This window comes from Balaenoptera physalus, assembly GCF_965194825.1.
Source record: "Balaenoptera physalus genome assembly, chromosome: 13".
Classification (NCBI taxonomy): domain Eukaryota; kingdom Metazoa; phylum Chordata; class Mammalia; order Artiodactyla; family Balaenopteridae; genus Balaenoptera; species Balaenoptera physalus.
In genome coordinates, this window is record NC_138892.1 from 22,747,542 (window position 1) to 22,763,535 (window position 15,994).

At 40.2% G+C, this 15,994-nt stretch overlaps 1 protein-coding gene across 16 annotated transcripts in view; it reads left to right on the plus strand.

The window, feature by feature from the left end:
- ANKS1B (ankyrin repeat and sterile alpha motif domain containing 1B) overlaps positions 1 to 15,994 on the plus strand; it is a 1,150,138-nt gene that overhangs the window by 843,253 nt on the left and 290,891 nt on the right. For all 16 annotated transcript variants that reach the window (XM_082419292.1, XM_082419289.1, XM_082419300.1 and 13 more), the window contains one exon: positions 11,894 to 12,046. In XM_082419292.1, the coding sequence (XP_082275418.1) occupies positions 11,894 to 12,046 (153 nt within the window). The remainder of the gene's footprint in view (positions 1 to 11,893; positions 12,047 to 15,994) is intronic.

Sequence of the window (15,994 nt, forward strand, 5' to 3'; positions counted from 1 at the left end):
TCTCACGTGATGCTCCAGAGAGCAGTTACTCTGTGTGTGCATAGAAGAAGCCTGATTGGCAGTCTGCTCACACTGTTTGCAAAGCGTTAAAGAGATTGTTTTATGGTTGTTACTGTTGTTATGGTCATTTTTTTTCCTACCACAGTTTATAGAACTTGTCTGTTTTGGCAGCTTCACTCCTTTAACTTGTGGTCAGTCCAGTGCCTTTTATCAAAGGGTTAATCCCTAACCCTGATGGCTAGAGGGCTGACTAGTCTGGCTAGTGCTTCTATTTTGATCACCAATCAACCATACTGTGCTGTTGGAAGTTGATCACCATGTGTCTTAAAAACATTTCTTATCTATGCACTATTTGTCCATTACTTCACTTCACAGTCTAAGACTTGTCAAAATAAGGGATACCTCAGGCCCTCTCACGGCTAGACCTTAGTTTATTTCTTTTATTCATGAAATAGAAATCACAGGGCATTAAGAGATAGTACCCAGTCGAAAGCGCTTCACTTTCCCTTTATTCCCCCAAAATGTAGTGCCAAGTAATATCCAGGTATCACCTCTTCATGCTCCTGCCCTATTCCTAAAGCTGGGAGTCTTCAATTGTCTAAACACTCAAGGACGCAAAGTCAGCAAGGCTCAGTTGGTGGTGGGAAAAATTAGAGAGGTTACTATTATCTGCAATTTGTAAGTCCATAGTGACATCCAAATATAACTCACTTACCTCTGAGGGTTTAAGTTTCTCCCCATTCTTTTACAGAAATTGTCTCCATAAGAGAGTCTAGTTGCAGACTAAGGGGCTTCAAGCAACAGATTCGTCTATGTTACATGTCTCCCTCCCTTGCTGCGTAAATACAACAAGAGGCTTTATCACATTGTGCTTCCTAACAATAGTCACGGTGTATTAATCCTTTCAGTTCCACAGAAGGAATATCATGACATGGAGCACCCAGAGTCTCAGGTCCATAAAGGGCATTTTCCCAAGCATCACCTAAAACCCCTCACAAGTGAGATAATGTGTATGAAATCCCTTTGGGCTCTTTAAAGTCTCATATGGTTGTTAGGTGGTGTCATCAGTACTCTTATCCATTTCGTAGACATCTCTCCCAGCAAAGTTACACTGCAACAGCGCTTAAATGGTGATGAATAGACTTTTTCTGGGGCTCCGTGGTCAGTGGATCTGCCTTGCTCTTTCACGTTCAATCAGTCTTTTAAGAGCCACTGATGAACAGCACGGAGATGTCTAAGCCCAGGTCTCAGAGCCTGTGGGAGATCTGATCCTCGCGATACTTGATAGACCTGCTTTTGGACGTGGCAGCACGCTGTCTGCTAGCACTGTTTGTCCTGGTTTATTCTCAGGGCTGCTGTTAGTCTAGGTCTTGGGTAGCAGCAGGACAGAGCAGAAGAGGCTAGAACAAGGAGCAGGAATAGAGGGACATACCCGACGATGTCAGCTGTCTGTGTTACAAAACTCCTATCAGGGAGTCTGAGGGCACAAAGTACATCCAGGTAGAAGAGAGGAGCCATGGTCCATTGCAGCTTCATAGGCAAGTTTAAGTACCTGAGCCTGGCACATCGAGGCTGTTGTACCAGTACGTTTATAATAAATGGTAGTCAGGTTTGTGTGTATCCGGGGAGCAGCGTGCCACCCGGAAGGCTGCCCTTGCCCACGCGAGGACCTTTATGAGTGCTCTCACCAAGTCCAAGCCAGGTAGCTTCTGTTAACACAGAAATTGTTAGCCCCAAAGTTATCGCTAACTACGCCTCTCATGCTATACTTCCTAAGAAAGGCAAGCAAAAATCGCCAGAGCAAAAGGCAAGCCCTCTACCCCACCCCAATCTCCACTGCACTCTTGGACTCTTACTCCTTTGTGTGTCTGACCTTCCTCAGCCCTGAATCCTCATTTGTCACTCCTTTCCATGCCTTTTCCTTGTAATTTCTAAAAACTCCCTCTCCCTCCTTCTCTTCCCATGCAAACTCCTCAGCAGAATCATTTAGATTGCACTGTCTATGTCCTCATCTCTAACTCACACCTCAACCCAGCACAGACTAGCTTCTGGGTTCTTCTTAGTAAGGTGCGGAGACCTATTTGCCAGACGCCATGAGCGCTTCTCCCTCCTCTTCTCAGCAGACCTCTGCAGACTCCAGCACTGCTGCCCACAGCCTCCTTGCAACTTTTGTTCCCTCACTTCTCTTGTTGTCTTGACTATTCCCTTTTTTGTCTCCTGAATATAATTCTTATCCTTCACTTTGAAAACGTTGATTCTCCTCAGGCCACTTCTCTTTTCATACTATCAATACATACCCTCTTCAGTCCCATCCATGTAGGATTTCAGCTCCCCCATGTGATAAAAATAACTAAGATTTATCAAGTGCTTCTTCGTGCTGAGCACTGGGCTAAACTCTACTTGCATTATTTCACTGAATGCCTGTGACAACCCTCAGAGGTAGACGTTCTTTCTCTCTCTCACATTACTAATTAGAAAATGGACGCTTAGGAAGGTTGAGTAGTTTACTCAAGGTCATACAGCTCATGAGTGGAAGAGCCAAGACTCCCCCTTGTGCTGCTGCTGCTGCCCAAGGTTATATGTCCCCTCAGACTTCTCCCCCAAATTTAACGTGCTATTCCCCAACATCTTTAATTTCTCATGTCTCAAAATTATTTGTGTATTTCCTTCTATTTTCTTTTCTTTCTCAGCTGGTAATACCACCATGTACCCAGGTGTCAAAGCTAGAAACTTGAGGTTTTCTACATTTCCCCCTCTTATCCCTTGCATAGTTGTCACAAAGAGATGGTGGCATGATTGACAGAAAGATACCAACAAAGGCAGTTAAAAGAAATGAAGTTTCTTTTAATGGCAACAGATATGAAAACTCATGGCTTCACAAAACAAAAGACAATGCAACATACTGTCAAATGGAAATACAGGCTTCCTTTAAATGTTCTACGTGAAGTTGCCTTATTTAATTTTTAATTCTGTTTTTATTAAAGGCTAAGCCACTAAAATAGAGACTTCCTAGTGGTTTAAAGAACAGAATGCTTATATCTCCCACGTAATTGTCTGACAGTGAGCAGTCCGGGTTTACAAGTTGACTCTGCTCTATGCAACTGTGGAAGGACCCAGGACCTTCCATCTGTTCCTCTATCATCCTCTAAAGTATGGTCCACAGACTGACAGTATCAGCATCGCCAGGAAGCTTGTCAGCAATGCAGAATCTCAGAGTCTCCCTTCAACCTATTGAATTAGAATCTGCAGGTTAAGATCTCCCACATGATTCTCATGTACATTAAGGTTTGAGAAGCATTTCCCAAACTCTAGAGTATTGTTTTGCCCATGTGGACGAAGCTGGGCTGCAGCCACGGATGTTTCAGCTCAAGAGTAGACCAAAAAAAAGCAACTCTAGAGCAAAGAACCTTTTAGGTTAAAGATGACCTGGAAGTTACACGCAGCACTTTCATTGGCATCCCATAGGCTCAAATGTATTCTCATGGAAGCAACCAGAAGAGAAGCTAGTGTATCTCGAATCTAGTTAGGCAGACACGAGCTCAATTGAAGACCCATTACTATGGAAGAAGAGAGAACAGTTTTGGGTGAACAACAATGGGTCTCTGTCTCAATTTTGTAACACTTTCAGATATAAAAATATCTGCCAAATTTGTTATTGACTTTTTTGAGTTCCTTATTCTCTTGATCTAATTACCATGCCACTATCATAATGCTGGCTTCATACCTTGTTGCACTGAGAACTGTTTTTTAAATTTAATCCCAAATCTATTATAATATAATTTCATTTTTTCTTCTTTTGTTTCCTTTTACTATCTTTATTGCCTTCCTCTTGCTATACCTTTCATCTTGTGGCTCTATCACTTTATAAGGTATTATCTTTGTCTCAGCAGATAAAGCTGGTTTCAGGCAGAGAGAATGACAGACCATATATAGATATATATATAGATATATATAGATATATATATATATATATATACATGTCCATACATATACAACAAACCCAGAATACTTCAATAAAACTAACAAATTAAAAGAAAATAAAACTGTAGTGATCATGTAATCTTGCAAAAATCTTCTAGGTCAGTGGTTTTCAAATATTTCTTTTTAAAGTAGAGAAAGCTTTCCTTCCTCTTCCTACCTGTGTAAAAGACTTAAAATATGAGCTATTCAACTGAAGTAGACCAGGCAGTTTCAGAACCTGTACTGTTCACCTGTCTTATAATTGGCCCCCTTGAAGCCCCAGGACACCACAGAGCACTGTCCTAGGGTCAGTGATCTCTGCCAGCTGTGTAGCCTGTGATGTTAACAGTGTGCCCTCTCTGAGGCCAGGTTTGCTTTAAGAGGCTCCTGGAGGAAAGTCAATGCACATTTGGGCAGAATAACAAGACATCAAGAGCAACAAGGAAGATCTTTGGTAAAATGTACCAATATATCCTCATTTTTCCAGAGACTGAAGCTTTCTTCACTGCTATCTCTGATTTCTATCCCAACTTAGGTTTTCCCCAGACTTTGGGATTCAACTAGTTGAATCGTATTGCCTTGTTGTGAACCTCTGTTACAATGCCTGCTGCCTGCCCACCACTCTGCCTCTCAGATTACAGACTGTGCCTGACTCCCATTCATGCTCAGCAGTATGGCAGGCCCGGAAGCCCCTGGAGCTGTCTCTGTCTAGCCTTGTCCTGCCAGATGTGCCTGCTGGAAAAAGAGTTTAAACACTGCTAATTTGAGAAAGCAGTCACTGTGCTCTGTGTGGGTACACTCAAGGAAAGAAGTGTGGATGTCATCTGCCTTTAACCTAAATGTCCTATCTCGTCCTGTAATCTTTTTCTTTGCCTTTGGGCTTCTTTTCTCTTTACTGGATAAATAAATCTGACACTAATTTGATATTAATATACAAATTATAGAATTGTAAGACTTAGGAACTAAAAAGGAACTTTGAGATCATTGATCTAACACCCTTATTTTATAGATGAGAACACTGACGCTTAGAGATGTGAAATAACTTGCCCATAGTTACACAGCTAGTTATTAGTAGAGTCAAGACTGCCAGGCTACAGAAACAAAGCCTAGTGCATTTTGTGATACAGCATACTACCTGGAATTGGTCCTTGGTATTTAATAGTTTTAAATAGTTGTAAATATTACTGTTAGACCATAAAAAGAGCCCTCATTTTCATAATATGTAGTAAAAAATACAAATCTCCCCCACAAATGGACGCCATACCACTAAAATTAATTTGTCATTTTATCTTCATGTGTTCATTAAATCACTTAATTTAATAAACATTTAGCAAATGCCTGCCATATGTGAGATGCTCTGCTGGGCATGTGAGAGACTACAAAAGTGGCTAAGACCTTATTTCATCACCAAGAGGTTGACAGTCTAAAGAAGAAGACAGACATTCACCTCTCTAACTATAATAGAAATCAGACTTTAATAGAGCTATAATAGAATTTTATGCAAATTACTACAGAAACCTAGTAGAAGGTATGATTAGTTTTGACTTGGGAGTAAGGGTAGCTTTGGAGAAGGCGTCACAAAAGAGATGGCATTTGAACAGGACCTTTTAAGAATGGAAAGAATTTCAACAGAGAACAGGGGGAAAATAGCATCCCTGGAAGAGAGAATAGCATGAGCAAAAGTATGGAAGTTTACTAGAAATACAGTGGATTATGCCCCAGCAATCATACTCATAAAATAAAGAATTACTTAGTTTAGGATTAGTGAGAATGCAGTACATAGATGTTTACTAGATGACAGTCACGTAACTTGGGTAGGATGTTGATGTTAACTTAGCTTCCCTAGTCTTTCTCAGTCTCATGTAGATGCATTTGCTGGTGGATTCATAAAGAGTTTGGAATATTTGATGTGTCAACTTGGTTAGGCCACAGTACCCAGATATTTGGTCAAACACCAGTCTAGACATCACTGTGAAGGTATATTTTTAGATGAACTTAACATTTCAATCAGTTAGACTTTGAGTAAAGCAGATTACCCTTCGTAATGTGGATGGACTTATCCAATCAGAGAAAAAGACTGAGGTCCTCCAAAGAAGACAAAGGAATTCTGCCTCCAGACTGCCTTCAGGTTTGAGCTGCAACATTAGTTCTTCCCTGAGTCTCCAGCCTGCGCTGCACATTTCACACTTGCCAGGTTTGGGGCTTCTGCATGTGTATATACACAGCCTATTGATTCTGTTTCTCTGGAGGACCCAGACTAATGCAAATACCAAGGGTTTTGAAATAAAAGAGTGACTCTATTAGTCAGTTTTCCCCTATATGTCAAAATATCAGTGGTTTATAGAAACAAAATATAGGTATATATATTTATTTTCCTAACTCATGAGTCCACGGGTCAGCTGTGGTTCAGCTAACTTCAGCTGGACTCACCTGAGCTCCAGCGAGCTGGGGTAGACTCCAAGCTTCGGGCTAGATTTAGGTTTGCTCCACAAGTCTTCATCTTTCTCCTAGGACCAGCAGTTATGCAACTAGTCAACAATTGTTTTTCTTGTAATAGAGCATAGGACTCAAAAGGATGAGTAGATCACAGGAGTGCAGAGGCCTCATCTATAAACCACCACACTGATACTTCTGCCTGTTCCACTGGCCAAGCAAGTACATGACCAACATCAATGGGATGTAGAAGTAACTCCAGCCACATCAGGGTTCAATATAGATCCCTCAGCAAAGGGCACAGAGGCATAATTCTAATCCAGGAAGAGAGCGAAGAATTGAGACCAACAATTCAATCGACTTGAGGGACCTTGTTAGATATATTTCTGAAAAATAACTGTCAGCTGTGGGAAGGGGGAGTATAAAGATGCTAGCAGTCATAAACTCTTTCTAAAACAAAGTAGAAAAGACAAGGAGTGAGGGAAGTTGGGAGGGGTGAGAGAGGAAAGAAGAGTTTTGATTGGAAGTTGAAAAGAGTAGCAGCCGAAGGACTCAACATTGTACAGTTTCAAAATAAGCATGGGCCTAATTTAGGGCACTGGGGAGGGAAGGGAACTAAGAGTTACTGAAGACATATGTATTCAAAACACTGCACTAGTTCACATACCCTATGTCATATGATCCTTACAATACTGCAGTAGATATTATTGTCAGATTCCAAAGTCCATTTTGGAAGAAAGGAACTGAATTGAGAGACATTTTGGAAATCAAATATATAAGACTTGTTGGCCTAATTAGATATGATGGTAAAACAGAATGGGGAAAGCTAGCTGACTCCTAAGCATCTAGGGGGGCAATAGTGTGACGCTTCCCCATTAACTTAGTTGGGAAACACAAAAGGAGGGCCAGTTTGTGAGCTGAAGGAGATATATTTTTGGCTTGTGTTGGTGATACTATAGGACATCTATGTGAGATATTTTACAAATGGTTGGAAATTTGTATCTTAGAGCTCAAGAAGCCAATCCTGGAGAAACACTCCAGAAATAAAGGCAAAAAGCATGGAAAATGATATTAGCAAAGAAATGAATGTGTCTTGCACACACAATTCATGTTCATGGAATGCTTAGCAAATTAACATACTGTTTAGACATACTCATGTGTCTAATCATATGTATTAGTTTAGATATAGCAAGTAGTGTGAAATTAGGTTGAAAAGATAAGTTCGTACCTGATCTCAGTTGTCCTAGGATGCTGGAATAGGACATTTGGGCTTTTATCAAGAAAGAACCACTATAGGTTTTTGTGCGAGGGTTGACTTAAAGAGCCTGGCTTTTTGGAAGACTGATGTAGCATCATGGTATAAGCTGGACCAAAGGTAGGAGGCCAAGTGGAAGGCTATTGCATTAGTTTTTATAAGCACCAACAAGAACCTAAACAGAGTAGTGGCAGGAAGAAGAGAAATGAAGGAACAGATGGAAGAATTGCTTTGAAGGAAATTGCTGTGCAGCGCAGTAACCATTCTGCATACTGTTAAATACGTGTCAAGTTAGTTTTGTAACTTCACTTGGCGCTAATGGTTTCCTGTCTTCAGGTATGCAGAGCCTTCATAATTTATTGTTCATCTGTTCACATATTTTTTAAATAAGGGTTATAATTTCTATGAGGGAGAGACTATAACTTGTTTGGTTCTGTACTGTTCCACAACATTTATCAGAATAGGCACTGGCTAAATGTTTAACAAATGAGCAGCTGGCTGAATGCTGCCCCTGCACACGTCAGTGTACCCTCTCCTAGATTCTCTTCACGCTTGCTCTCTACCCTGCCCCCGTCTCTCATCTTTCCGCCAAATATTTCCCTCCCTCTCACCTCCTTAAGGTTGGTCTGGGAGAACTTGCCTCACAGGAGGAACCAGATTTCTGAGCAGTCTGCAGAAACTGATGTGACATTTTTTTTCCAATCCTGCCTTCAACCAAGCTCAATTGATTCTCTCGTTGCTATTTTTAATGTTATCTCAGACATATCCAGTAGCTTTCCAGTTACGTAAAATATTGAAAATTCAGTTCCTATCCATTTAAGCCTCCAGTTTTATTTTCTCCCCCAACCCCTACCCCATTTTAGGCTTCCCCCAAGGGACTGGTACCTCTCTCTTTTCTGATTCTAAACTCCCTAGTGCTAGAGAAGGAGAGATTGGGGGGAAGGCATACTTCCTTATACTTGACTGGGTTTGGTTTGCAGAGCTCTGGTGAGTTTGCTGTCATTGCTCTTTGGCTAACGCTGATCATCAACAACCTCTGTGTGGCAGGTGGCCACTGGGTGCTTTCTCAAAGGAATGGAGTGTGAATGCTTGGGGTGACCTATGGGGACCCTACTGCACTGTTCTCTGGTATGGGACATCTGACTCTACCCCAGCTTGATTCATCAAGATTCTCTAAGCTCGTCCCCAGTGTCCAGTGCTGGGGTGATCAGCTTCTTGGATGGCTAACAGCAAGACCTCCCTGCCAGGATATTAATTTCAAAGCTAATGAGTCTCTCTTCCTTCCTTCTTCCCCTTTCTCCAGTTATTTCCTTGTGTCAACTGGGGCAGCCAGGGAGTTTCCTAAGGCTGGGGTGATTATTCAGGGTAGCAGAGTTGGTTCAACCACCTCTTAATAAGTCCTGGAGAATGCCCCTGGCCCCAATATTTTTGTAATTCTCTGTAGAATATGAAAGTATTTAATACCTTTGAGCCTCTGCTTTGGGTCCTAGTTGCCAATTTTACACATATATATAGTATCCGGTTATTTGTAACTGCTGCTAAAACATCACTTTTTTTTTTTGATTTTTTATTAAAAAAATTTATTTTTTATGATCTTCAAAATTTGATATTTTTTTATTAACATCTTTATTGAAGTATAATTGCTTTACAATGGTGTGTTAGTTTCTGCTTTATAACAAAGTGAATCAGTTATACATATACATATGTTCCCATATCTCTTCCCTCTTGCATCTCCCTCCCTCCCACCCCTCTAGGTGGTCACAAAGCACCAAGCTGATCTCCCTGTGCTATGCGGCTGCTTCCCACTAGCTTTCTATTTTACATTTGGTAATGTATATATGTCCATGACACTCTCTCACCCTGTCACATCTCACCCCTTCCCCTCCCCATATCCTCAAGTCCATTCTTTAGTAGGTCTGTGTCTTTATTCCCATCTTGCCACTAGGTTCTTCATGACCTTTTTTTTTTTTTCCTTAGATTCCATATATATGTCTTAGCATACTGTATTTGTAAAACTTCATTTTGCAACTCCTGAGGTGTCATTTACATTTGTAACTACTGTGTAATAAACACTGAGTTAAGTGTTATGTGAACAAACATTTAATGAGTAGCTAAAGTGAGTCAGTCAATGTAAGAATGAAATACAAAAGTCTGATGTAGTTCAGACCCCAATGCAAAATAATGAATTACATGGCAATATTAAAAGAGAGGACATTTCAACCTCAAAATGGAAAATGGATTGGAGAGTGGAGCAATAGGAAAGAGAAAAGGAGAAAAGAGAACTTAAAAATGAAGGAGTAAATACCATCCCAGAAGAAGAAAAGAGAGAAAAAAAAAGGTAGAAGAAATACTTGAAAATATAATTGCCTTGACCTTTGATTGATCATGGCTAGGAAAAAAAAAAACAGCTACAGATGACATTTTGGGGACATTTGGGGAATGTTAATATGGACTATATATTAGGTAACGTAATTTTATCAATGTTAGATTTATTGAGGGTGATGATACTGTGACTGTGTAGGAGAATGTGCTTGTTCTTGGGAGATGCTCCTGGAGTATCGGGATGAAGTTTCATGATGTCCGCAAATGGTTCAGGAGAAATGTCTTTCCAATGGTTCACCTAAAATTTAAAAAATAAGTGTTGTGTGCATGTGAATGAGTGAGTGGGTATAGAGTGAAAGGCAAAAGCCAAATATAGTAACATTTGGTGAATCGAGATCCCAGGTATTCTGGAAGACATGGCAATGTACCACCTGTAACTCCCTTCGAGGAAGGACTTGCCCAGCATCAGGGAGAGTAGTCAGCAGACAGCCTCCAGCCGTCAGCATCTTCAGGGTCTGCCTCCACGGCAGAGAGCCCTCACCAGAGCACGCTACTCCCAGGCAGCAACATCCAGTGACAGAGAGGCAGATCACAAAGGCCCGTTCATATCTGCCCTGCCTGGGACACTCTACTAGCCTAAACTGTGCCAGAGCTCCCCAGATGGTTCACAGAGGTGCCATCAAGCCCCACCACAGTTCAGCCCCTCTCCTGCCCAGCCCTGCTTCCTCACCCCTCCTTCCGCAGATGTTGATCCCTAATAAACACTCTGCACCGCCTCCAAAAAAAAGGAGTAAGGAGAATCTCAAAAATGAGAACACTGCATAGTGGCGGAAAGCCTACCATGTTTGAGATTAAAATCTGAATCCCTGATGCCCAGACTAATCTTTTCTCTGCTCACAAATCAGACTCATATAGATTTCCGTTAATATTTATCTCCTTGAATCTGAAGGAAGAGGAAAATCTATGTTGTGTTTTGCCCAGTTTTGCTGTTCCCATCATGAATTTCACTGAAGGATCACATCAAGTTGCTGAGGTGCCAGCTGTCCTTAATAACTGAAGTATTAGATGTTATGGTATGGCATGCAAAGCAGCACAAGTCTTAGAAGTGAGTTACTTCAAAAACCAAGAACTGCAAATTCAACTAAAATTTCAAATAAAAACCAAAAGACTAGAATAATCCATACAAAATTTTAATGCCAGAAGTTTCTCTTGCTTAAATTACTTTGACACTCAAATTTAAACTCAGAAACATTATGTTGCTGTCACACTTCTTTGTTCTCCTAAAGTAAAAAAATAAATCTTTATATAGCTGACAAAAAATAGGAATCTGTCTGCCAGCGAATTCTCTATTCTTGTCTAACATACTGTAGAGTCTATGTAGAACACATGGTCCTTAAACACCCAAAAGCCTCTTCTTTACTGGCTTACCACAGCAGTATGTTTCTCCAGCATGTTTGCACTACCTACATGTCTTGCATAAGCATGAATTCCTTTGGATGTTTAAGTCATGCAGTATTTTCACATGCTTTGATGTTGTGCATATGAGAATTATCATCTACATTTTGGGAGTTCAGTTCCCTGTGCCTTCAGCACTGAATTTAAAACTGCTCGACTGACATCATTTTAAATTCCGGCCAACAGAATGCCAATAATGTCTGCAACAGAAGTTTGACATATTTAGTTCTCTCAAATATGGAACTGATTTAGCAGCTAAATTGGAAATTTCTGGGTGCATTTTTGAAAACTAATTCAGCGTGAAATTATTAATAATTTAGAATTGTGCATAAAGTATTTTGGGTTTACTTATTTTCTTATCCAGAAAGATCTGTTGCTTCATATCAGATAAATTTCCAAGATGCATTCTGCTGTTGGAACACAAAGTAAACAGCTTAAATTAATCCTAACGTGATTTTCTAATTACAGATGAGACCCATTGGCCATGATGGCTACCATCCCACATCTGTTGCTGAGTGGCTGGATTCCATCGAACTAGGTGACTACACCAAAGCCTTTCTGATTAATGGCTATACATCGATGGACCTGTTGAAAAAAATCTGGGAGGTTGAACTTATTAATGTAAGTTGGTCTCTTAAAGACACCTTAACGATTCAACACTTGATAATTCCTACCATAGGTGGGTAATTTTTTCTTTCTTTGTGACTCTTTGGACATCCAACAAGGATTTACAGGTATGCCTTCTGTTTTGAATATATGTCTCTCTGATTCTAGTCAAGCTCTACAATGATTGTCTTTTGAAGTTTTGGTGTGGGAACTAAGAGGACTCTCAGGGTGTTTTACATTATCTCAGAAAAACTTCCAAGCAGTTTCGGGCTTTCCATTTTAGGAAATTTTGTCACTTTAGGATATGAACATGATAACAAATAGGCTCCCATTCTATTCTTTGCTCTTATGCATTTTTAAAGATTAAAGTCATCATTTTTAGTTTTTTATCTCTGTTATGTTTCCTTGTCTCTTTTCCTTAACTGCATATATAAACCCCAAACTTGAAAGGACTTTTTTCTTATTTTATAAGCTGCTGTAATATCAACATTTTATTTTCCAGGGCTTATACCTAATCTTAAATTGTTTGTTTTATTCATACACTTGGCATAGATTTTCTATAAAAACTGGCCAATATATGTTGCCATGTATTCGAGCCCAAAGAGATCAACCAAATCTGTTTAACTGCTTTTTTTCTTTATAAATTTATTTTTTTAATTTATTTTATTTTTGGCTGTGTTGGGTCCCCGTTGCTGTGTGTGGGCTCTCTCCAGTTGCAGCAAGCGGGGGCCACTCCTCTCTGCAGCACATGGGCCTCTCACTGCGGTGGCCTCTCCCGTTGCAGAGCACGGGCTCTAGGCACGCGGGCTTCAGTAGTTGTGGCTCGCAGGCTCAGTAGTTGTGGCTCGCCGGCTCTAGAGCACAGGCTCAGTAGTTGTGGCACACGGGCCCAGTTGCCCCAAGGCATGTGGGATCTTCCCGGACCAGGGCCCGAACCCGTGTCCCCTGCATTGGCAGGTGGATTCTTAACCACTGTGCCACCAGGGAAGCCCTGTTTAACTGATTTTGATACTGATCATTTTCTCATTTTATTTTTACTGCTCTTTTATTTCTAATGGCATAAAGGAATGAAAGAGATGAAAAGATAGCATAATTATCATGCCTTCATATTTTATTTGGTATCATGAACATTTCTTTTCAAAAGTGAGAAATCATTTATCTTTCAGAGAATTTCTTAGACTTAAGTTTTATATTCTAGTAACTGGAAAAAAAGCATTCATAAACTGAAAGACAAAGCAAATACATTTCTGCTGGTTCAAAAGCACTCTGTTCTAGTCTTTATGACATTTTCTCTCCACCAGTCCGGTCTCTATGTACTGAATGTCATTAATTATTTTAAATCATGGTTAATTAGTAGTAACTAATTATTCTTTGCTTTAGAAGTCTGTCTTAAAAATAATATCTTTTCTGGAACATCTATAAAAACTTTAATCTAAAAATCACTTTAAATGGACAAATTCTTGGCTTCTAATTTGCCATCAGCTACTCTTAGCTTTCTGTTCTTATCCTTTCACAAAAGCTTTCATTATTTCAGGAGGAACTCACTATCTCACTAAAAGCCTCTGATTAATTTTGTTGTTAGTCTGAGTGGAAGCAACTGAAGCTGTATTGCTTTTTAGTTGCATCAAGGAGATTTTAGTTTTCCACTGAGAACTCGACGCTCATTTTACGGCTACTCTTAGCCATTTATTAAAGGGGGATCTTCCACAGATCAAACAAACATGCTTCCAACCAAGTTGCTTTCTAGTCAATGCTAAATATCTCTATGTAACAGCTGAATAATATCGCTCCCCACTGAAGAATGAATACTTTGGATAGATAGCACATGAGTCACTCACTTAACTTGCATTAGCAATAATCCCTCATTGAAAAGAACAGATTCCAATGGAACTATATTATAAAATGTTTTCATTGAAGGAAGGATCATTAAAACAAGACTATATGTCTCTCAAAATTCAAGTACTGAGGCTAATACTTAAAGTGTGGGCTTGGACCCACACTTTTCCCCAGTGCTATGTGTACCAGCAGCCTAGAGATGCCCGTTCAGTCACTGTGGTCAGGCCTTGTGGATGACTGCAGTGACTGCAGGGCAGTGATGCCGTAAGGCCCCATGTTTAATGCTAAGGCTCAGGGCATTAAATCACTACCCACAGGGCTAACCAGCCTTGAGCTGGGACAGAACAATGGCCTTTTCCACCCATACTAACTCTTTTTTGTTTGTTTGTTTTGTTTTTCAGTTCTAGAATTCCATTTGGTTCTTTTTTTTTTTAACATCTTTATTGGAGTATAATTGCTTTACAATGTGTTAGTTTCTGCTGTATAACAAAGTGAATCAGCTATATGTATACATATATCCCCATATCCCCTCCCTCTTGCATCTCCCTCCCAGTTATTTGTAGTGAGGTGGATGGACCTAGAGTCTGTCCACCCATACTAACTTTTTTTCTTTTTTTTTGGCTGCGTTGGGTCTTTGTTGCTGTACGCGGGCTTTCGCTAGTTGCAGCAAGCGGGGGCTACTCTTCGTTGCGGTGCGCGGGATTCTCATTGAGGTGGCTTCTTTTGTTGCAGAACACGGGCTCTAGGTGAGCGGGCTTCAGTAGTTGTGGTGCACGGGCTCAGTAGTTGTGGCTTGTGGGCTCTAGAGCACAGGCTCAGTAGTTGTAGCTCACGGGCTTAGTTGCTCCGTGGCATGTGGGATCTTCCAGGACCAGGGCTCGAACCTGTGTCCCCTGCATTGGCAGGCGGATTCTTAACCACTGCGCCACCAGGGAAGCCCCACCCTTACTAACTCTTGAAGGTACTTTTGCTGTAATACAATCTGACTCCAATCTGGAGAGAAGTACCTGTCACAAGCATTATATCAGAATCGGAAAACACAGTCATTGTGTTTTAGACCTTGAGGCCAAATTCCTTGGGCCTGGAGTACAACATCTGCATCTAATACCAACCCAGTATATTTTCCTTAAAGTGAACTGATGGAATTTAAAGTTTGTGATGAATTTATGGGCAAGTTCACACTCTTGAGGAGGATTTGCAAGTCATTTAACTCCATAAATATACTTATTATGGACAAACTATCTGTACCTTTAGACTTGGAAATCAGAGGACAAAATCTTTACGCCCTTTAGATCTGCTACAGAGTAGTTCTTTTGATGGTTTAGGGCTGTTGGGTTTTAAAATGAGAGATATAGGCACCATGTATACCTCCTGGCTGACGATGCTTTCGACTGGTCTCAAATTCAAGACTTTCACTTATCCCAACTAGTGAGGGAAAGTATCCAAATGTAAGATAATCTCATATATAATATATGAGCCCAGGAATTCTGTATTAAGTACCCATAATTTATTCTTTACAGCCAGGAAGGAATGTACGGTCACTTTGATTTAGAGCAAAGCCTTTTAGGACAAGTCCCATGCTGAACCTTTGTAATGAGTGGCTAGTTTTAAGGAAACCCAGTGGCTCCAATAACTTCTATTCTATGTAGAGTGAAGAGAGAAGTGCAGGTGGAGGCTGTCTTTGATATAGAGGTCTGCTGAGGAGAACAGAGGATGAGAAGACTGACTGCTGATGTAATTACAAATTACTTCAGTCATTAAATCATATTGACTAAGCCTCCAATTTCATATGGTATTATTCTTGATATTAAACAACTAATAATACATTCACATTGAGTATAAATTTATTCAAAGTATTTTCATGAAGAAATGAAAACTACACAAAGTTGTGACTTGAAAAGTACAAATACATTTGAAATTATAATCTTTCAAAAAGTCCCCAAAGATCTTTTTCTTGGTGGAGCACATTAATGCCTTTGAAAAACAAGGTTATTTGAATAACCTAATAAAGGTTTTAGTCACAAAGCTACCCAAAGTATAGGAATAGGGAAGAGTAGTGGAGATCTCACATCTTTTTTTTTTTTAACATCTTTATTGGTGTATAATTGCTTTACAATGGTGTGTTAG